The sequence below is a fragment of the Oncorhynchus nerka genome, linkage group LG3 (genome assembly GCF_034236695.1).
Source record: "Oncorhynchus nerka isolate Pitt River linkage group LG3, Oner_Uvic_2.0, whole genome shotgun sequence".
In the NCBI taxonomy this organism is placed as follows: Eukaryota; Metazoa; Chordata; class Actinopteri; order Salmoniformes; family Salmonidae; genus Oncorhynchus; species Oncorhynchus nerka.
The window spans coordinates 22,707,620-22,730,707 of NC_088398.1; the positions used below are offsets into that span (position 1 = coordinate 22,707,620).

General features: G+C 42.0%; 2 protein-coding genes across 3 annotated transcripts; both read left to right on the plus strand.

Moving 5' to 3' along the window:
• The first annotated feature begins 53 nt into the window (after window positions 1–53).
• Window positions 54–17,356, plus strand: LOC115104950 (uncharacterized). Of its 2 annotated transcripts, XM_029626387.2 has the most exons (11): window positions 54–461; window positions 1,450–1,676; window positions 1,760–2,754; window positions 3,154–3,306; window positions 4,755–4,832; window positions 7,049–7,165; window positions 8,410–8,559; window positions 8,777–8,944; window positions 15,449–15,640; window positions 15,885–16,064; window positions 16,173–17,356. In XM_029626387.2, exons 2-11 carry the CDS (start codon window positions 1,505–1,507, stop codon window positions 16,275–16,277), a joined length of 2,310 nt encoding a protein of 769 aa, XP_029482247.2. In that variant the 5' UTR covers window positions 54–461; window positions 1,450–1,504; the 3' UTR covers window positions 16,278–17,356. The 2 variants fall into 2 exon arrangements, with proteins under 2 accessions (XP_029482247.2, XP_029482256.2); XM_029626396.2 differs by lacking the exon at window positions 54–461 and having other exon boundaries at window positions 1,597–1,681.
• Window positions 17,357–17,795: 439 nt separating this feature from the next.
• tektl1 (tektin like 1) lies at window positions 17,796–21,392 on the plus strand. The gene is made up of 8 exons (XM_029643163.2): window positions 17,796–18,169; window positions 18,383–18,664; window positions 18,849–18,953; window positions 19,202–19,367; window positions 19,758–19,924; window positions 19,998–20,093; window positions 20,292–20,405; window positions 20,585–21,392. Exons 1-8 carry the CDS (start codon window positions 17,906–17,908, stop codon window positions 20,780–20,782), a joined length of 1,392 nt encoding a protein of 463 aa, XP_029499023.1. The 5' UTR covers window positions 17,796–17,905; the 3' UTR covers window positions 20,783–21,392.
• The last annotated feature ends 1,696 nt before the right edge of the window (window positions 21,393–23,088 follow it).

Here is a 23,088-nt window from a genome sequence, read left to right on the forward strand (position 1 = left end):
ACTACCATGTGGGTACACAATCGCCCAAACATGCGCATTTCCTAGTTACACAAGGAGGGGGAGGGGGGGGGGGTATTCTGGAAATGATTGCCATCAGAATCAAATGTAATCTATAATGTTGCATAAACTTGAATTCCATTCCATTGTCGCTATTAGTTGAGGGGGGAGCTCTGACACTGTACATTACCAATGAAAAGTGTGCCTATGAAAATAATAAAATAGACTGCTGACATACGGACATTCACTTCTCAAAACGGGTGTAAGCATTAGTCCAAACAGAGATTTTATATTGGACAAATTAAGGTAGGTCCCTCTCCGTTTCGTTTACGAAACGTTTCGCAACAGAATCATCGTAATGAATACACCCCAGGTATGACCAATGACGTCAGCAAGGTAGCGCACACTCACAGTTCCTTTCCGGTGTAGGCTACTGCAGTGCGCTCGAGTTCCTGGTTGACATTGTAAGACACTTTTAAAAAATATTGTATTTCTTTTTAAATGTGGTCATTGGTAAAGTCATGAATGGTTTTACAACGTTTAGATGGGACCCGGTTAACTTCACCGAGGATGCCACCGGGTTTTAAGTTTGCGTTTAATACTTCCCAACTTTATCGGGTTTAGAGCGCGAAACCAGATTTAACTTCTAGAGACAGATAAACCGTACTCATCCAAACGCTTTATGCATGCAGATGGTCTAAAAGTGGAGATACAGAAAACAAATCTGTGATTTTGGCAAACTCTAAAGGACGAAATTATTTTGGTAAAGTTATACTGCTTGATTCAAACTGTGAACATGTAGCCTATAACTTTCGTGGTTACGGACTTCGTGTTGTCGGAATGAAACTTATTTACACACCTATGTTGCTTAAAATAGGATTGCATAGACAGGTAATTGGTCTTGGCTATACGTTGTGTATCACGGGCAACATAAATCAACAACCGTCAACTTTTGATATTGTATAGGAATAAACAACAGGAGCCTACAGTTCATAATGATCGGTACAAGCGAGCAGTGAGACGAATGGCGGAGAGAGCGTGGACGTTTGATACTTGTTTTTCGCTTTGACAGTATGCGAAATGTACTGTCAGCGTGGCTCAAGGTCGACGTGTAGGCGGCTGTGGTTTTCTACTGTGTGCTAAAAGAGCCAACGCATTGAGCAAAACATCCACACTATAATATTAAAGCACACTGACAGGCAAGCAAAAATCGAAGCTCTTCAGCAGGAAACTAGTGAGAGCAGATAACTTTTATAAGTGGGCCAAACGTGAAGCCAACTTTTGAAAACCCAGTTCTGACTTGGAGAAACTACTTTGAATGTCACTGCCAGCAAGTGCAATTATACAGAATGTAATTCTAAGATTAGATATCCAACCATTCTCTACAGCATGATCAAAAAGTTTAGAATACATTTAGTTAAGCCAATAATCTTTTCTGCTTTATTCCAACAGAATATTGAAGATCGTTCTGTGGACATCAGGGGATTTTCTAGCCCTTCCGTCTACTATGTCCTCCAGAGGCAAAGGTGAGGGGTGTCTGGTGTGTGGGGGTGACCTGCACGGTAACCAACGGCGATGGCTCTTTGGGGGTCAGAACAAGAAAGATGGTCAGCCTCAGACCCCATCAGACTCACCGAGTAGAGGAAGTCTCTCCAGGTCTTCTCAAAGCAGCCCCTGGGGTGAGGTGTGTGTGTGTGTGTGCACTTCTGTGTGTGTATGTGCGTGTATGTCAGTTCTAATGTTTTCTTTTCCCACTTTGAAGGTAGCACCATGTCCCTTGGCTCCACAACGTCTCTCTCCTCACTGTCCTCACCCGCTAAAGCAATGGACCTACTCTCTGTGCTGACACACATACTAGGCCAGCCCGTACCACGGGGCAGTGGGCGGGGGGAGTTCTTGTGTGGCAAATGCGTTTCAGTTCTAGAGCGGGTTTTCAAGTTTGACTCCGTCATTTCCAGAGTGAGGGTCTTATCCTCCGAGAGGCTTCAGAAGTTGACCCAGGAGAGGGACAAGGTCAGGCAGTGGGTACGTAGCGCTTACCGCCAGCGACACCCTCAGGATTTCAGGATGAGGAGCAGCACTAGTGAGGAGGATGGTGAGGGAATGGGAGACAGAGAGGGTTACAACGAAATGTTGAAGGAGAACATGGCCTTGTCAGAGTATGAGTGCTGGTCTGAGAAATGGGACGCATGTCCATACTTCAGGAGAACGGGGAAAAGATGCACAAAGGGGAAAAATTGTGAAGGATGTGATTCTCTGAGGGTGTCCGACTCCGCCTATGAGTCAGTTTGTGGGGTTCCCCGCCTCCAACCCTTTCCCCCCTTGGCCCTATCGAGGAACAAGTCGCAGAGCATGCCTCTTCATTGGTCAAGAGTGCCGTCGCTAAGTTCTAGCCCAGCGTCATTGGCTGGATCCACTCTCTCCTTACGAGCGTCCTCTCGTACTGAGTCCATCCAATCACTGGATTCACTGGATTGCTGTGATCCATTTGATTTTCCAGGTGATTTGTCACTCCTGGTCCTCAGAGAGTTGAAAGGTATTGAAGGAAAGCCTGTCAATTCACCTTCGGGGAGTAAGATTCCCGTTTTGGGAAAGAGGGAAGGGCGATATTCAGGAGAGGTAGGTGAGACATCCCCCCCTGAGGTAACAAGGGTGCTGAATTTTGGAGAGCGGGAGAATGGAGGAGAGGAAGTTGCTGGAGAGTCCAATGACGTTTTGACTGAATTGAGGGACGAGTTTATTCCACTACACAGAGAGGTGAGATTTCTCTTGTATTCTATCAAAATCCAGCATACCAAATAACGACAGGAAGTTATTATGAGTTGGACCAGGATTGTTTCCAGACGACAACACTTTGGGTTCCCATAGCCTATAAATGAGCCATTCCCTGGTCAGGAAGATATCTCTGCCCTAAATGAGGATTTTCCGACAGGTTGCCTTGCCTGTAGTCAGTGGATCACTCCGTCGATCACGGAGTATAAATATTTACTTAGTGGTCTGTAATATGTCATCTAGGATCTATCATGTCTGTAGCCAGTACAAAGGTCCAACTCTGAATCTTTTCTTACTTGTAAATACAGGAATAGGACTTCAACAGAATTGAAAGTGACAATTTATGTCTTTCACAAAATGCAGTTTTCTTATTTTTTATTTCAGAGCAATACAGGCCGAGTGCACCTTGCAGTCAGACGGTTGAGAGGACAGCTTGATCAAGCTATGGCACGCAGCAAGACCCTCGAAACTGAGCTTAAACACGGGACCAAAACCAAACCAGATACCAATGTCAGTGGACCAAAGGATTGGATTAAGGTAAGCACTGAGTAGTTTATTGATTTTTCACTCTACTTGATTCCCCCATGTTTAGACATTTTCAGCTGCATTCCCAGACACAAATGAAGCCCAATCATGGACTAAAAAACATTCTCAATGGAGATTCTCCAGGACTAGGCAGTCTCTGGGGAACCGGTCCATAGTATTTATAGTAACTCAATGGAGAAAGAAGACCGTTTAAATTGGTGAGCGGAATGGAAGTGTCATGATAATTTGGTTGCGTACACACAACTAAGGTTGACACTCCCTGTCATGGTAACTGGCTGCTGACATTTTATACACGATAAACAGATATAGGCCTAGTCAGCCGGTGCACAGCCATATAATGGCCTGAACATAGTTTCCCCAACATGCTTGTTCTGCATGTACTTGTGTGCGCACACACACACACACGTCTTCAGAATCACTTGGATAGCAATGTCTTTAAGCCCGGCTTGTATTGACTAAGCACAAATAAAGCATTATCCAAGGAATGATGGGTGTGTTAGTTTGTTTGGTCTCTGGACCAGGGAGTGTCCTCTTTCCTTAATGCAGGTGCGTTCATATAACCACACACACACACAACCACACATCTCCCTGGAATCTTCCCCAACTAGAGGAGCAGCTCAGGATGGCTTTTCATAATCATTAACATGCTACTCAGCTGCTTAGTGGCGTCTGTTAACCTTATCTCCTTACAGTAGACTCAAGTTATTCAATCCGGCACCTACCTATGGTTCTAGCATGTCTGGGCCTCACCCCTAGCTGTTAAGGCATCTTACCTAAACTGATTCTCATTTCACGAGATTCACGTCTGAGATTTAGGTCTGGCTTGAGTTCCAGTTTTTGGGATATTTTAGGAAGCCCTATTAGCAAGTTCAGTCTGGGAATGGGAGCTGTAAATCCACGAAGAGCTTTGACGATTAAGACCACCACAGCCAGCTCTACACAAGGAAATATTTTAATTTGTCTGGAATCTGGCATTAGCTCCACCCAATCCTAGAAAAGGTCAAATAAGTCAATCGTTGGGATTAAGTATTTGTATGCACTGTGTGAGGTCTTACAGTATATCAAGCTTTGTGGTGTGGAACTTTCACACTTGGCACTTGCAGGGCAGATTATAGGCTTACAATGTGTGTTCTAAATCTATTACAAGAATACAAACTGATTGCCTGCATTCTTTGAAAGCATCAGCTGTAACATAGTGGCATATATCACCCACAAGACACTGGCTTCAAAATGGAGAGGTCTGCTGCTCCAGCCTGGTCCCAGATCTGTTTGTGCTGTCTTGGCAACGCCTGTGGTCATTGTCATCAGTTTGAAAGACAACACAAACGGATCTAGGACCAGGCTAGTCTGCTCTAATATCGCTGCAACAATGCCAGCCCCCTGTTGACTTAACAACCTTCATCTAAGTGCTGTGTATGTTGTGATTATGGCTTTTTCAGTTGCCGCAGAAGGACGGTGGAAACTTGCTTCTGCAGAGTTTGGGGCATTCGCTGCACAGCAGAGACCGAGTTATCCAGGTGAGTGATTCATAGTGATTCCACTTCACTCAGGAATGAGACACTGGCTGAGCTAGTGGAATGTTGCCATCACAACATGGACACCCCACGCTCTTAAACTCCCAGATTTAACTTAAGATATAGTATTAGCAATTTTCAGCACTAAAGTTTATATGGGTGAGCAAACATCCTTAGCTTAACATAGCCAAATAGATAAATCAAATCGGTTTAATATAGAGTACCAGTCAAAAGTTTGGACACACCTACTCATTCCAGGGTTATTCTTTATTTGTACTATTTTCTACATTGTAGAATAATAGTGAATATATCACAACTATGAAATAAGACACATGGAATCATGTAGTAACCAAAAAGTGTCAACAAATTAAAATATATGGTATATTTTAGATTCTTCAAAGTTGCCACCCTTTTCCTTGACAGGTTTGCACACTCTTGGCATTTTCTCAACCAGCTTCATGAGGTGGTCACCTGGAATGCATTTCAATTAACAGGCAAGCCTTGTTAAAAGTTAATTTGTGGGATTTCTTTCCTTCTTAATGCACTTCATCCAATCACTTGTGTTGTGACATGGTAGGGGTGGTATACAGAAGAAAGCACTATTTGGTAAAAGACCAAATAGAGAAATGACAGTCCATCATTACTTTAAGAATGAAGCTCAGTCAATGTGGAACATTTCAAGAACATTGAAAGTTTCTTCAAGTGCAGTCGCAAAATCCATCAAGCGCTATGATGAAACTGGCTTTTTTGAGGGCCGCCACAGGAAAGGAATACCCAGAGTTACCTCTGCTGCTGAGGATATGTTCATTAGAGTTGTCAGCCTCAGAAATCGGCAATTAACTGCACCTCAGATTGCAGCCCAAATAAATGCTTCACAGAGTTCAAGTAACACACCTCTCAACATCAACTGTTCAGAGGAGACTGCATGAATCAGGCCTTCGTGGTCGAATTTGCTGCAAAGAAACTACTACTAAAGGACACCAATAATAAGAAGAGACTTGCTTGGGCCAAGAAACATGAGCAATGGACATTAGACTGTTGGAAATCTGTCCTTTGGTCTGATGAGTCCAAATTTGAGATTTTTAGTACTAACCGCCATGTCTTTGTGAGACGCGGAGTAGGTGAAATGATGATCTCCGCATGTGTGGTTCCCACCGTGAAGCATGGAGGTGGTGGTGTGGGGGTGATTTGCTAATGACACTGTCTGTGATTTATTTAGAATTCAAGGCACACTTAACCAACATGGCTACCACATCATTCTGCAGCAATACGCCATCCCATCTTGTTTGCGCTTGGTGGGACTATCGTTTGTTTTTCAACAGGACGATGACCCAACACACCTCCAGGCTGTGTAAGGCCTATTTGACCAAGAAGGAGAGTGATGGAGTGCTGCATCAGATGACCTGTCCTCCACAATCACCCGACCTCAACCCAATTCAGATGGTAAGGGATGAGTTGGACCGCGGAGTGAAGGAAAAGCAGCCAATTGCTCAGCATTTGTACGGAACTCCTTGAAGACTTTTGGAAAATAATTGTAGTTGACTACCTCATGAAGCTGGTTGAGAGGATGACAGCTTTGCACACTCTTGGCATTAAGGCAAAAGGTGGCTACTTTAAAGAACCTAACCTTTAACACTTAGTTATTACATTATTCCATGTGTTTTTTCATAGTTTTGATGTCTTCACTATTATTCTACAATGTAGAAAATGGTAAAAAATATATTAAAACCCTTGTAAGTAGGTGTCCAAACTTTTGACTGGTACTGACATATATATATTTTAATGTTTTTATTATCACATTTATTTGGGTGTGTACACAGTTTAGCTAATGTTATAGCGGGTGCAGTGAAATGCTTATATTACTAGCTCCTAACAATGCAGTAAAATGTCAAACGGGTACACAAATAATCAATAAAACATTTTTTTTTTTAATTACATCGAAATGTGGGAACAAATCCAATTATCAACCCAAATAGCACTGTAACAGCAATCCAACCGTGAGTGGTTGGGGCAAACCCTGTTTTCTTAAACTATCATTGTCTCAATATTTATCATTGCAACATTTGTTTAAATGCAGTTTTTGTATTCTGGTGTAATTGATATCATTAAATCTCTTTTTCCATATATCACATCAAGTCCTTTTCTGAAGCCATCTCTGGGACAAGCCGTGTGTTATTCCATGATCAGACATGAATTTCCTGTCTCCCTGTCTGTCTCAGGAGTGCATGTGTCTGATCAGGAAGATGTGTGTTGAGGTAGGGACAGGGACAGATGCGGCTGACAGACTGACACAAGCACTCACTGACAATCTGAAACAAACTCTCTCCGACAATAAGGTGAGGGCTCAGATTGATCCCATTTGATTAGTATAAGCTAATGGTTTAAAATAATAAATAAACTTGTGTAGACTGTCAAAGCATGGACAATAATATGTGTGAATATTTCCTTTTTTAATATGACATTACCTAAGTGATAATGCCAGAGAAGCCGGTGTTTGGAGGATATATTGGTATGGGTGTTGTTGGGCCCGAGACGACATCTCTGGCAAACCGTGCCAATATATCCTCCAAACACTAGCTTCTCTGGCATTATCACTTTAAATACAATGGGTTACCAACATATTAAAATAATGATTGACATATTTTCATTCAATGTTATTTTGATTAATTTCATCCTTCCACAAGATATAGTCCCGACACACATCTAGGGTTGCTAGAGACGCGACCCAGTCGTTCATTCTGCTTGTTCTGTATCTATGGACGCGACCCAGTCATTCGTTATAAATGTTCCATTGCCATACTGGCTGGCAACGTTCTTATCCCTTGCTTGCTTGCTTGCTAGCCAACTATGGCTAACTTACAGTCAAGTGCAGCCAGAATAACAGCAAAATAGCTGCATTTGTTTAAGCTGTTTTCTAGTGACATTTATTTGGATACATCCATAACAATGAGCTAATTAGGTGCGATTCCCCTTGGCATAGAAAATGTGCTCACTTGTCAGGACACTATTGTTCTGTGCCAACTGCACAGCTACCGTAACAAAATCACTTCAAACTGAAGCTGGAAAGACTGCAAATATGCATTTCGTTTGAACTTTTTCAATTGACATTTTTTATATATATCCATAAAAATGACTCCAGCTGATTTCATGATTTCGACTGGCAGAGAAATGGTTCATTACTATGGGTCAGCTGGATATCGTATTTCAATATTGAAACAATTTTGAAAATGTCGCAAGACAGACTGCAAGGTTTATACAAATCTCTGCTGTTGAAAACAAATTGTTAGTCTAAAATAAATCTGAGATAATGTCTAGATGCTTTTTATAGTGGAAATCAAGTTTATAAGTTGCCTGACTGGGTTGATGAGACAGTGGATTGCGCAGTCAGACGGAACAGAGTATATAGGCATTTTAACATCATATATTTAGCTGGTTGCAATTTGTGGAATAGACACCGGCTGGTATGCAGTCTTAAGCAATCACTATTCAGGATTAGACCCACCCGTTGTATAGTTTGGGATATAGAGCATTTCTGTACAAGGTTATTTTGCTGATGTCTTATGTTCTACTTCATCTTTAGCAAGCCCTGGAGGCTCTGCGCTCAGAGATGAGTGAGAAGGAGAAGAGGATGGAGAGCGAGCTGGAGGCACTGCAGAAGGCTGGGAGAGACCGGGAGAAAGACCTCTCCACACTCAACACTGTACTCCAATGTAACCAGTACATCATCAATGTGAGTCTGAAGTTGAACACACACACACGTGATTGCTGTGTTACCAGTGTTTTGCAGTTGCTGTAGAACAAGTACACACACACACACACACACACTCAGATGTATTCATTCACTTTGATTAACAAAGGCAACATTGTGCTGGATACACTATAGTCACTCAGTCAAAGGTGTTACTAGTAATTTCTCACATAAGGGCTTTTATTCTTCTAACCCCCAGGAACTGAGAGTGGAGCTGGTTGAGAAGGAGCAAGTGCAGCGGGAAGGGCAGAAGGAGAAGGAAGTGTGGAGACAGCGGGACCTGGCCCTCAAAGCAGTCCTACAGGAGAAAGAGTCACTTCTCCTCTGCCTGAAGGAGGCGCTAGAGAGCTCTCAGAAAGACATGCAGGTGAGGGGATGACATCAACATACAGTATCTCTATACGTTGAATTAAATTAGGTCCGGCGAGAAGGATATCCTGCTTTCAATGGAACAGGCCCAGATCCACACCTTTTGCGTGAAGAAAAGACACCGGAAAAGGGGATGCAGATCGGGGATCCTTCTGAGAATCCGGAGGAGAGCGAGTAAACACCCAATGCCTTCCATTCTTCTTGCTAATGTACAATCATTGGGAAATAAAATTGATGACCTACTGTTAAGATTATCCTACCAACGGGACATTAAAAACTGTAACATCTTATGTTTCACCGAGACGTGGCTGAATGAAGATACAGACAATATAGAGCTAGTGGGATTTTCCATGCAACGGCAGAACAGAGACGCTACCTCTGGTAAGATGAGGGGTGTGGGGGTGTGTCTTTTTGTCAATAACAGCTGGTGCGTGATGTCTAATATTAAAGAAGTCTCGAGGTATTGCTCGCCTGAGGTTGAGTACCATATGATAAGCTGCAGACCACATTATCTATGAAGAGAGTTCTCATCTGTATTATTCATAGCCGTCTATTTACCACCACAAAACGAAGCTGGCACTAAGACCGCTCTCAACCAACTCTATAAGGCTATAAACAAAGAAGAAAATGCTCACCCAGAAGCGGCGCTCCTAGTGGCCGGGGACTTTAATTCAGGCAAACTTAAATCAGTTTTACCAAATTTTTACCAGCGTGACATGTGCAACCAGGGGTGGGGGGGAATCCTGGACCACCTTTACTCCACACACAGATGCATGCAAAGCTCTCCCCCACCCTACATTTGGCAAATCTGACCATAATTCTGATTACGGCTTACAAGCAAAAACTAAAGCAGGAAGTACCAGTCGCTTAATACGGAAGTGGTCAGATGACGTGGATGTTACACTACAGGACTGTTTTGCTAGCACAGACTGGAATATGTTCCAGGATTCGTCTAATGTCATTGAGGAGTACACCACCTCAGTCATCAGCTTCATCAGTAAGTGCATCGATGACGTTGTCCCCACAGTGACTGTACATACATATCCCAACCAGAAGCCATGGATTTACAGTCAACATCTGCATCGAGCTAAAGGCTAGAGCTGCCGCTTTCAAGGAGTAGGAGACCAATCCGGACGCTTATAAGAAATCCCGCTATGCCCTCAGACGAACCATCAAACAAGCAGGGCGTCAATACAGGATTAAGATTGAATCTTATAACATCAGCTCTGACGCTCGTCGGATGTGGCAATGCTCGAAAACTATTACGGACTAGAAAGGGAAACCCAGACACGAGCCAACCAGATGAGCTAAATGCCTTTTATACTCACTTCGAGGCAAGCAACACTGAAGCATGCACTAGAGCACCAGCTGTTCTGGGTAACTGTGTGACAACGCTCTCGGTAGCCGATGTGAACAAAACCTTTAAACAGGTTAACAACATTCACGAAGCTATGGGCTAGACTGATTACCAGGACGTGTACTCAAAGCATGCACAGACCAACGGTCAAGTGTCTTCACTGACGTTTTCAACCCGTCCCTGACCGAGTCTGAAATACCTACATGTTTCAAGCAGACCACCATAGTCCCTGTGCCCAAGGAAGCGAAGGTAACCTGCCTAAATGATTACTGTCCCGTGGCACTCACGTCTGTAGCCATGAAGTGCTTTGAAAGGCTGGTCATGGCTCACATCAACAGCATCCTCAATTTAGCCTCAAATAAATAATGAAACATGTTCAATTTGGTTTAAATAATGCAAAAACAAAGTGTTGGAGAAGAAAGTAAAAGTGCAATATGTGCCATGTAAAAAAAGCTAATGTTTAAGTTCCTTGCTCAGAACATGAGAACATATCAAAGTTGTGGTTCCTTTTAACATGAGACTTCAATATTCCAAGGTAAGAGGTTTTAGGTTGTAGTTAATATAGTATTTATAGGACTATTTCTCTCTATACCATTTGTATTTCATATACCTTTGACTATTTGATGTTCTTATAGGCACTATAGTATTGCCAGTGTAACAGTAAAGCTTCCGTCCCTCTCCTTGCCCCTACCTGAGCTCAAACCAGGAACACATCAACAACAGCCACACTCGAAGCAGCTCCACAAAAGCCGCAGCCCTTGCAGAGCAAGGGGAATAACTACTCCAATGCCGCACAGAGACTCACTTAACGGAGTTCGTCCCATTAGTTTGTACTTTTTTTTTTTTTTCTGTGATCGAATCAACATTGTATCAATCCATTTTCAATGCAACAAACCAAAACAAATCTTACTTTGCAAGATTGAGTCTCTGATTTTGCCCAACGGAATAGAATTATATAGGCGGGTGTCGCCCATCAGCGGTCTTGAGCTTTTCAGTTCAGATCAGACCACAGAGCGCATATGCACATTTGTTGATATTCTTTGCTAGTTACCAAGTTATTAGCCCAGTTATAGATAAGTATAGGTCAGCAATGGGGAGTTACTGCTTCCAACAAGAACACAAAACATGTTGGCCACATTTCAAGCTTTCTTGGTAAAAAGCGTATGTCTAAAGGGGCATTGTTGTATTTTGAGACGGGCTTGAATATGCAAATAAGCTAATAGACAAGAGGGGTAGCCCACATTGTCTAATTCTCTATATGGTAATAATACATTTTATTTTATAAAGTGGTTTCTTGCATCATACAACACATTAAAATGCAATGTACAGTCACCTATTTGGCCAATGTTACAGGCCCGGTAAAAAGTCATGAATTAATGTCAAGCCCTTCATAATGTAAAAAGGTTTTAAAAGTCTCATGCAATGTAGGCCTGAACAGCAAATATAGGCTACTGTAGGCTATATCATAGAAATCAAAAGCTATTTCCATGTGAAAATGTTATGGGATTCGCACCGTTTTGTTGGTGTGCCTACGTTATTGCTCAAATAGCCACAATAGCCTATTGGCACCTGTCTAAAACTGTAAGGGGACAGTCTCAGTGTTCACTGTAAACGTGCACCAGAAGTTGCACAAAATTCTCACAAGGTTCAAGTTTCCTCTAACAAGACCAAACATTTGCTCAGTCCCCCCACAAAAATTGCGGGAACATTTCTACAACAATAAAACATTGTTTTAATGTACAGTTACTTTGCATTAGCGCCAGGGCTCTAGACACAGTTTTACAGTGCTATGTAAGTCAACTGAGATGGTAGCCTAATGTTTAAAAAGTAAGCTATTTATCTAACATATTCAGGGAATGCATGATTGATATTTTGATGCGCAACCTGTCAAAATAGGATCCAGAATGATCAGATTTATGTTTTGACTCTTTGTGCATATACAGTACCATTCAAGTTTGGACACACTTAATCATTCCAGAGTTTTTCTTAATTTGTACTATTTTCTACATTGAAGAATAGTAGTGAAGACATCAAAACTATGAAATAACACACATGGATTCATGTAGTAACTAAAAAAAGTGTTAAACAAATCATAATATATTTTAGATTTGTCAAAGTAGCCACTGTTTGCCTTGACTACTTTGCACACTTGGCATTCTCTCAACCAGCTTCACCTGGAATGCCTTTCCAACAGTCTTGAAGGAGTTTCCTTCACTCTGTGGTCCAACTCATCCCAAGCCATCTCAATTGGGTTGAGGTTGGATTATTGTGGAGGCCAGGTCATCTGATGCAGCAGTCCATCACTCTCCTTGGTAAAATAGCCCTTACACAGCCTAGAGGTGTGTGATCATTGTCCTGTTGAAAAATAAATGATAGTCCCACTAAGCGCAAACCAGATGTGATGGCGTATCACTGCATAATGCTGTGGTAGCCGTGCTGGTTAAGTGTGCCTTGAATTCTAAATAAATTACAGACCGTGTCACCAGCAAAGCACCATTACACCACCACCTCCATGCTTCACAGTGGGAACCACATATGCGGAGATCATCCGTTCATCTACTCTGCATCTCACATAGACACGGCGGTTGGAACCAAACATCTCAAATTTGGAATCATCAAGCCAAAGGACAGATTTCCAACAGTCTAATGTCCATTGCTCATGTTTCTTGGCCCAAGCAAGTCTCTTCTTCTTATTGGTGTTATTTAGTACTGGTTTCTTTGCAGCAATTTGTCCATGAAGGCCTGATTCACAGTCTCCTCTGAACAGTTGATGTTGATGTCTGCTACTTAAACTCTGAAACATTTATTTGGCTGCAATTTCTGTGGCTGGTAACTCTAATGAATTTGTCCTCTGCAGCAGAGATAACTCTGGGTCTTCCTTTCCTGTGGTGGTCCTCACAAGAGCCTGTTTCATCATAGCGCTTGATGGTTTTAGCGACTGCACTTGAAGAAACTTTCAATGTTCTTGAAATGTTCCACATTGACTGACCTTCATTCTGAAAGTAATGATGGGCTGTCGTTTCTCTTTGCTTTTTTGAGCAGTTATTGACATATGGACTTGCCCATAGCCCTATTTGGTAAATCTTCTGTATACCACCCCTACCTTGTCACAACACAACTGATTGGCTCAAACGCATTAAGAAGGAAAGAAATTCCAGAAATTAACTTAACAAGGCACACCTGTTAATTTAAATGCATTCCAGGTGACTACCTCATGGAGCTGGTTGAGAGAATGCCAAGAGTGTGCAAGCCTGTCATCAAGGCAAAGGGTGGCTACTTTGAAGAATCTAAAATATGCTAACTTTTTTGGTTACTACATGATTCTATATGTGTTATTTCATAGTTTTGATTTCTTCACTATTATTCAACAATGTAGAAATTTTTTAAAATAAAGAAACCCTTGAATGAGTAGGTGTGTCAACTTTTGACTGGTACTGTGTGTGTATGTGTTTTATATATATGAGAGATTTTATTTTGCCAGCATATTGCCCTGTAGGCTATATTATTCACTGAGGAAGTGGGGACTCAAAACACTTGGCTAGGTGGCTATATACCAACAATATCAGAGTTAGCAATGTTGGCTAATTGATGGGCCTCGGCTACTTTATGTTTACTGAACAAAAATATAAATGCAACAATTTCAAAGATTTTTATAAATTAAATAGGCCCTAATCTATTGATTTCACATGACTGGGAATACAGATACCTTAAAAAAAGGTAGGGGCTTGGATCAGAAATCAGTCAGTATCTGGTATGACCACCATTTACCTCATGCACCACAACACATCTCCTTCGCATAGAGTTGGTCAGGCTGTTGATTGTGGCCTGTGGAATGTTGTCCCACTCCTCTTCAATGGCTGTGCGAAGTTGCTGGATATTGGCGGGTACTGGAACATGTTGTACATGTCGATCCGGAGCATCCCAAATGTGCTCAATGGGTGATATGTCCGGTGAGTACACAGGCCATTGAAGAGCTGGCACATGTGCAACTTCCAGGAATTGTGTACAGATCTTTGCTACATGAGCCCGGACAGTATCATTCTGAAACATGATGTGATGGTGGTGGCTGAATGGCACGACAATGGGCCTCAGGATCTCATCAAGGTATCTCTGTGCATTCAATTTGCCATCCAATAAAATGCAATTGTGTTTATTGTCCGTAGCTTATGCCTGCCCATACCATAAACCCACCGCCACCATGGAGCACTGTGTTCACAGCGTTGACATCAGCAAAACGCTTGCCAACACGTTGCCAAACAGGTGGTGTGCGGTTGTGAGGCCAGTTGGACGTACTGCCAAATTCCCTAAAACGATGTTGGAGGCGGCTTATGGTAGAGAAATGAACATTCAATTATCTGGCAACGGCTCTGGTGCAGTCAGCATGCCAATTGCACACTCCCTGAACTTGAGACCTCTGTGGCATTATTTTGTGACAAATGCACATTTCAGTGTGGCCTTTTATTGTCTGTGTAATGATCATGCTTTCTAATATGCTTCTTGATATGCTACACCTGCCAGAAATTCTCACTAACATGGATATAAACACATTTGTGCTCAAAATTTGAGAGAAATAAGCTTTTTGTGCATATGGGATCTTTTTTCAGCTTATGAAACATGGGACCAACACTTTACTCCAAATTTCAAAGTTGCTCCAAATGTGAAATGTCTGTTTTGTTCAATTTCTCCTTGCACAATGTGGGGAGAGGGAGTGAGAGTGGCTCACTCACATAGCAGCCAACCACGAAACAGGGATAGGCAGATACTTTTAAAGCAGGAATCAACATAATGCATAGGCTATTACTGTTAACCAAATAATAGTTTTAAAACAATCTACAGGGATGTTGTATAGCAAAATCATAGAATATTACCGACGTACACAAAATGCTTCGGTAGGAGTAATGCAATGTCTGTTGTCCCAGCTCTAGTTTTTCCCCCATATTGATTACAGAAACTGATCTGGCTTTTGTTGTCAAATAGAATGTCTGAATTTTAGAATGCGATTTTGTATTGGCCCAAAATACATATTTTTCCCCCACTATTACTGCAGCTACTTTATGGACTTTTTCTGAAATTACAATGCAAAAATTCTACATGTTGCTCTTCAGGTAGACTTTCCTCCTCATTATTTGTTATCCTTTCCTCCAGGCACTGTCGGACTCTGTGATTAGCCAAGGGGTGTCAGGAGGCGGGGCAGTGGGGGCTCTGGCCTCTCAGCTGGAGGAGAAGGAGAGCCTGGTGATCGCTTGGCTTCAGGACAGAGAGGAGCACAGCGCCACCATGTGCCGGGAGGTCTCCAAACTCACCACCGCCCTTCAGGACTATCAGGGCATAGTGCAGGTGAGTGCAAACGAGGATGGTAGTGGATGCTTTCACCAATCCCTGTCTTTCATATCAGTGAAGAGGAAGCCATTTAAGACTAGTAAGATGCTCCCTCTATATACTGAGATGTGTTGTGTCTTCCATTGTCTTTTACACAATTCAGGTCATCTTCAGTGAGGTACCTAAAATACCAAGCCTATAATATAGTTTGGTCATTTGAACCCATACCTTTCCCCTCTTCCCATCTTTCCCCCTTCTCAAGGAGCAACAGCAGAATCATAGTCAGACGGTGTCTTCGCTGTCAAAGCAACTCAACGACCTGAGGGAGAGCGGGAAGGAGAACAAGGAGGCACAGCGAGCCTGGCGGAGCGAAAAGGAGGACAAAGAGCGGGAGGAGAGGAAATTGAGGGAGAGCCTGGAGAAGAGAGACAAACTCATTGAGGTATGTCCGTACATGAGCGAGATTTGTCCATACTTGACCTTAGAAAAGCACTAAAGAGTGGACCAAATTAACACGGAATATTTTGATTTGTAAACCTGTTTTATTTAGCAAGTTCTCCTGGATTCCGAGGAACGGGATCATCTACTCAAAGAACTTCAACAGAACCTGCTGAACAAATTTGAACCCATGATTGCTGTGAAACACACATTATGAAAAATACAAAGAAGATAGTGAGAGAGCAAAAAATGTGGAACCATGAAGGTACAATGCACATTTTGTATAGATGAGTTGCATGAACCAGTACTTTCTTGCACCACAGGTAGTTTACTACTAACTACAATTATATGTAGGCCTATTGAAAAGGTTGTGTTTTGCACATTTGCAGTAGTTGATCTTCCCTTGGCAGGCAAGCCTTGGTTTTTGTGTTAAAATAATTTATGTCCTTTACAAAACTCCTGACTGGATATTTGTCAATAATGATAATGTTATTGCTCCATTTTGGCATCATTCTTATTTGTGTATTCATATTCACTGATTTAATTGATGAAGTATGCTAGTAGTTCATGTCTGACATGGACCAAAGTATATGTTGAATTTGCTTAAATGGTACTCTGTCAATGAAATATATCAATACAGACAGTTCAATCAAATCCTTTCATTGACTGAGAGTACTATTTATGCAAATTCAAAATACACTTTGGTCCATGTCAGACATTGACTAACTATTAGCATGGGACATAGGGAAATGGGACATAGGGAAATGTGTCATGAGATTTGTTCATGTGTCCTTCAGGGCATAGTGTAGTGCAACCTAATTGATAAATGCTATCAGAAGGGGGATTATTATTGTGTTGGATTTGGACCATTTGAAGTGGCAGTTTCCCAAAAGCTTTCTTTATTGGTCTCATACTGTAAGTTCTGTATTATTATTTTTCTGAATGTGCCATTTTGGTTGTTTTATTCATTCTGACATTTTCTTTACACATTAGCTTACATCATACTGCTTGGTATTTTGATTGTCATGAAGGGGTTAATATTTTTGACCCCAAAATATTTATTTTTACTTTTTGGGGGGTTTAATTTTACGACAGAATGTTTTGATACATTTATTTTTGGAAAAGGTTTCTAATTTTATGTCTGTCTTGTTTTTATGTTCTGTCTTTTAATGTTCTGTTTCCTTTTTTTTCATTTTGTATTAGACCTACTGCCTGTCTTTTGGGGTTTTGCAGCCATGTTTTCATTTGAAGTCTTTGTGAGATTGAGAAATAAACCTCACTTTTTGATCAAAAAGATTGAATGTAGTCTGTTTTTATTGCATGTATTTTTCTGCCTATGTCATGGATGATCAAAGGGACTTTAATGACCCGCGGGTGTCTCATATGCTATGTACTTATGTACTTTACACTCGGAATATGATCCCCAGTAAACGGTCATGGCTAGAAGGGATCCAGCGTTTGTCAGAATGTACTTTTTGTAGCCGGCTTAGAAAAATTTACGCAGTAGGTTATAATTAACGTGGCAGTTGAGAATTAGGATAAGGTCTGGAAAAGGGTTAGGGTTAGTTTTTAAAAAACAAAAACTTTTGACGGAATTTTGACCAAAGCTGGATTCCATTTAGACATGACCGCCCCCCACAACTGACTAGGCTATTGTCCAATCACAAGCAGGACCATGGTTTCTGGTTACTTGGAAACTGTTGCTTTGGAGATGATATTTCAACTCTAGTTTTATTTGACCCTCGGCAGGTTGAGGGGAACTTTTCGTAATTAGTCGCCTAATCAAAAGAGACTTGGTAGTTAAATATATATATATATTTTTAAAGAGGCTTGAGTAAATAGAAAATGCCTGTTCAGTCAGTTCCCCTAGCCTCTGTGACGATAGGACCGCAGTCTTGGCGAGATGATACGATGCACTCTATACGGTTAGCGGAACACTTGGTGCGGCAAACCCACGCAGGACGGCCGGGGTCTATCAGCCGTGCGCGGAGCTGTAGCGCCACCGCGTTTACCCGGAGGCGCACAGACACAATTGAAGAGGTTGGAAGTGGAGATACTCATGATGCTTTGTGCAAGAATAAACTCAGACCCCAAAACACAGGCACAATGGTGAGAGCATAATATTTTAAAGTTATGATGAATTAAATTAATAGTGAATGAATGTGCACTATTTTGAATCATGTGGGCTATATAAGCTTTAGCCTCAAATGTATGTTGGTGGTAATTGCTGTTTTGCGAAATAATGCAATCACAGTTAATGAAATTAAGTTAAATATTGTTGTATATGTAGACTTCAATGTCATTATCTTATGTCATGTTTAGTTCCCATATGCTACCACCACATTTGTGGTCCCGTTTCCCCCTCCCTGCTTCCGAGAGCAGTGTGCAGAGGCCAGTGTCGGGGTAGCAAGGGAGTACATGCGCAGTGTGAGGGAAATGGAGGGCGAGATACGTAGACAAGCTGGCCGGGTGGCACATGAATGCGTTAAACTGGAGCGGGAGAGAGGCCTCCTGGAGAGGATGCTGAGGAGCCTGAGGTGTGAAATGCTGATCAACAAGAAGAGTGTGGAGGGAAGGACCATAAGACCAGCTTCTACTGAGACTGTGAGTTCAGTGTGTGCAGTGCATGAGTCACAACTTAATTTATTTGTGTTAATTTCCTATTTCCACCTGACCCCAAGTTATTCTGCCCAGTAGTGCTTTGCTGGACTACATTAGGCCAATATGTATTCCAATATACTGTATGGCTATGAGAAAAAAACACTTCAGATGATTGTTCTGTTTCCAGGGAAGAGACGGAGCAGACCATTTGCTGGAGTGTGAAAAGAGAGAACTCACTGAGCTGAAACAGGAGATGGAGAGCACTCTGAGGAGCACACTAGCCCAACTACAGGTGATGACATCTAACTGCTAGAGGCCGGGTTACTGTAAAAACACTATGACAAATGCTAATGTACACAGGGCTTTATAAAACAAATGTGATTGGTCTCATTCTCTCTTTTTATGGTTTTCAATGGATACAGGTGCCTAGGGTTATGATTATGCCTATTCAAGAAAGTTGTTGAGATATCCCTTGATTTGCTATTGATATACCCGTTAAAAAAAAACGTATTTCTCTCTCTCTCTCCTTGCCATGTATAGACCCTGGGTCAGTGCAGTAGGCAGCTGATGGACTGTGCCAGTGAGAGAGCGCGTGTTCTAGAGCTTCTACCACACACTGGCTCTGGCTCTCTCTCCATAGGGGGACAGGGAACTCCCTCCCAAGGCCTCATAAAACTACCAGAGCCAATCGGCCCCTTCACTCCAGGTGCTATGTCAATAACATACTGTACTAATGTAACACAGTTTATGGCACTGCATTGACGTCACCTTGTCCCATATAGTGCCTATTGTGGTTACACTTTGTTTTATTGTCAGTGATTCACCTAGTTTTTGTCTTAGACACGACATGGTGACAGTGTAATTACATAATAGTTACATAATAGCCACTAATTTATTTATTTGGGATTTATTTAAACCAGCAGCTGTAGGCTTATCATTTGCTAGTTAGCCCTACAAATTGCCCATTTCTACTATACACTCTTACTACTATACACTACTATACACTATACACTACTATACACTCTTGGATACGAGGCAAATATCAGCTGAAACAGGTCTGAAAAATAAAGAATTACCCACATCTTTCCCTTCTCAGAATGTAAGCAGGTTCTGGAGTCTTCCACTCTGGCTGTGAACCAATCACAGCTGCTACGAGAAAACATCAGGCAGATGATTGGCAATGCCATCGCCAGGCAAAAAGCTGCCCACCGTACTGTCAATGAAGCTCTGGTGAAGAAAATAGCTGAGACAGTCACTCTGAAGGTACAGCATGGGACATACGATAGTATTTAACATTTAAAAGTAAAAATAGTAAAACTCTCATTCTCTCACACAGCAAAATCTTACAATTATGTCTGCAGCCGCCAGGCAGGCCATTTTCCGCAAACAGAGGCAGCTGAACTGCATTCGTCACAGCCATGACAGAGCACTGGTCAGTATGTGAGTGGAACTGTCTGTAAGCTTTGTCATGGATAAGCATGTGCATTGGAGATAGTGTCTGTATCTGTGCTGATTTGGTAAAGAAAGAGCCACTAACATTGGTGTAATGGTTGGTTGGTTGTAATAATGTCGATAGTGGGTGACTTCACTACTCCACCCCTATCTTCCTATGTTGTCATGTGTTTTCCAGGGCCCTGAGTACAGTGGGGATATACTTTCCAGAGAGAAACTGAACAGGCCTATAGTGAAGGTTTACCACAGACACCCTGGGACCCAGTTACCTGAGGCTGCTCATCTCATACAGGTAACTAACGACCTTCCTCTAAAAATGAACATGAATGACTGTAGTAGACTTTACTGTAGTAGATTCACATTTCTGTGCATGTCTTCCATTGACATCAATGCATGATTTATGCAATTGTCGAGTTAAGTGCTTGCTCTCATGTTTGAATTCAGCCCTCTGAGTCTTGTGTTTTTTCTCAGGGTAGTTCTGTGTTGAGACACTGCCTGCTGTCCTCTGAAGAGGAGCTCTCCAGGCTGCAGGGCACGTGCCTGCAGCTGGTGGCCAACCTGCACGGCAAGAGGGCTGCAGAGCAGGTGGACTCTGCTGTGGTCAGGCTGCGGCGGCAGCTGGTCGACAGACGAGCAATGCCCACTTTCCTCCAACAGGGGTTGTACTAAACTCATTATGTAGTGCATGACTCAATTCATCTTTCCTCAATGTTTCTTCTCCTCCAATGCATTTTGAGAAGTAGATGAGAGGAATCAAGGAAAGAGAAGAGCCCGAATCTATAGTTGTATACAAACGGCATGTGTGTTTTCTCCTGGATATGAAGTGAAAGATGGACCAATGTGCTGAAAAGGGGACCATTTAAACAAGATATTAGGACGGTGTGTTTTTTAACCTAGTCATGTGTGGCATACCAGCGCTCGATTAACCACATTTCTGCATTACACCATGATTGTGTACTTGAAATAAACCAACAGTATTTCTCTGCAAAGTCAGCCCCATTGCTTATTGTGTGGGAGTCCCTGAGAGCATAAATGTGCATGGGTTTCATTGGCATGTACTTGATCTCCTTGTCATACTGCCATTTTGTACAGCTTGGCATCTATATTGTGAATTGAATATGTTCAGCATAGACTGCATTAGAATCACAAACAGTTTGCTGTACTGTTTATGCTCAACGTCACCTGTGAATATATGTATACTGTTAAAGTCCAATCTCCATCGCACCCTCCTCTTCAGTCCGAGTCATAAGACGGCAAGTCACTTGACAGTCCTGCCTCTAAACTATGGGATGATTCAATAAGCCTCTTCTTTAGTGAGTGGTTACAGAATACTTGAATAAAGGTCCTCTATACATGTCAAAGCAGTACTATAGATTTCAGCAATACATTTCTCTATCTTCCTTGCAATACACACTATTTAACTGAAAACTCAGATCGTTTGTTTCTACTTGAGTATTTATGCAGATTCCAGTGTACACTTTACAATCAGCCATGGCGGAGGAGTGACTTCAGTCTTATCGCTGGGCGGATAATGTCCTCATTGAATCAGATGTGTTGGGGTGGGGAGATAATTAAGGTAGCCTCTCGTTTTCCTAGATACTATCTTCAGAACTGAGCAGACGATGCATGAAGAGAGAGAAGACTAAAAGTACTGGCATAATACCATAGGTTTGTACAGACGCATCCCCCAAAAGGACTACATCAACACATTTGACTGGATAAGAGAAGGTTGCAACAAGTTATTGTTGTTTAGATGATCTAGATAACGAGAAGACAGAAAGGTATTGAGGAGCTGGGAAAGCAGTCAAATCAAAGGGAATACAGGATATTGTCATCGTTTGGAGAGAGACAAAAAAAACAAGTGATGTCGCAGCTTCTATGCCATCTGCTTTTACTGTGTCTGGTACCATCTGTGGGTAAGTGGAAGAGAAAGGAGTTAGAAATGGAATGCTTATATTGCAATATATACTTTGTGTGCATGCATGTGTGTTTATGGGAGAAGCTAATTGGTGTTTAGCTTTGTATATTGACTTGTGCATTATTACATTAACAGCATTGTTTAAGCCACTCCCACCCATTTCCATCATAAGACTGTAGCTCCTTCCTTAGATAATATTGTCAGTGAATATTCTCAATCAAAAATCTCTACTATCCTTCAGTCCCTGCGCCAAACTTCCATTTTACTTTGTTCTTAGTGTAATCAATATCTTTCTCTTTCAGTTCCTCTGTTTTGCTTCACCTGTGTCTTCCCTGCCATCTCCCCACTGGACTGTATCAAGTTCCCTCAGAAGTGTCCTCCAGGTCAGCTATGTCTGTCCAGCAAAGATGTGGGGGAGCGCGGTGAGAGCTCCTTTAGTTACATACATTGTGTTTGTGTGGCCGCATGTTTCTGCTTGAGTATGTCCACCTGAGTGTGTAAAGCTCAGTTGTCCTGAGTCTGCACAACTCTGCCAGGACCTAGGATCAAGAGAGACACTCAAGTGTTTTAGTACTATATCTCTTGACACAATGATGAAAATAATCATGGCCTCTAAACCTTCAAGCTGCATACTGGACCCTATTCCAACTAAACTACTGAAAGAGCTGCTTCCTGTGCTTGGCCCTCCTATGTTGAACATAATAATCGGCTCTCTATCCACCGGATGTGTACCAAACTCACTAAAAGTGGCAGTAATAAAGCCTCTCTTGAAAAAGCCAAACCTTGACCCAGAAAATATTTAAAAAACTATCGGCCTATATCGAGTCTTCCATTCCTCTCAAAAATTTTAGAAAAGGCTGTTGCGCATCAACTCACTCCCTTCCTGAAGACAAACAATGTATACGAAATGCTTCAGTCTGGTTTTAGACCACATCATAGCACTGAGACTGGACTTGTGAAGGTGGTAAATGACCTTTAATGGCATCAGACCAAGGCTCTGCATCTGTTCTCGTGCTCCTAGACCTTAGTGCTGCTTTTGATACCATCGATCACCACA

Excerpts from the sequence above, each read along its gene's own strand:
- LOC115104950 (XM_029626387.2), top strand. The coding sequence starts at position 1,505 with ATGTCCTCCAGAGGCAAAGGTGAGGGGTGTCTGGTGTGTGGGGGTGAC. Across the intron at positions 7,166-8,409 it reads AAACTCTCTCCGACAATAAG|CAAGCCCTGGAGGCTCTGCG; the intron begins GTGAGGGCTCAG and ends CTTCATCTTTAG. Across the intron at positions 8,560-8,776 it reads GTAACCAGTACATCATCAAT|GAACTGAGAGTGGAGCTGGT; the intron begins GTGAGTCTGAAG and ends TCTAACCCCCAG.
- tektl1 (XM_029643163.2), top strand. The coding sequence starts at position 17,906 with ATGCCTGTTCAGTCAGTTCCCCTAGCCTCTGTGACGATAGGACCGCAG. Across the intron at positions 18,665-18,848 it reads GACCAGCTTCTACTGAGACT|GGAAGAGACGGAGCAGACCA; the intron begins GTGAGTTCAGTG and ends TTCTGTTTCCAG. Across the intron at positions 20,406-20,584 it reads AGGCTGCTCATCTCATACAG|GGTAGTTCTGTGTTGAGACA; the intron begins GTAACTAACGAC and ends GTTTTTTCTCAG.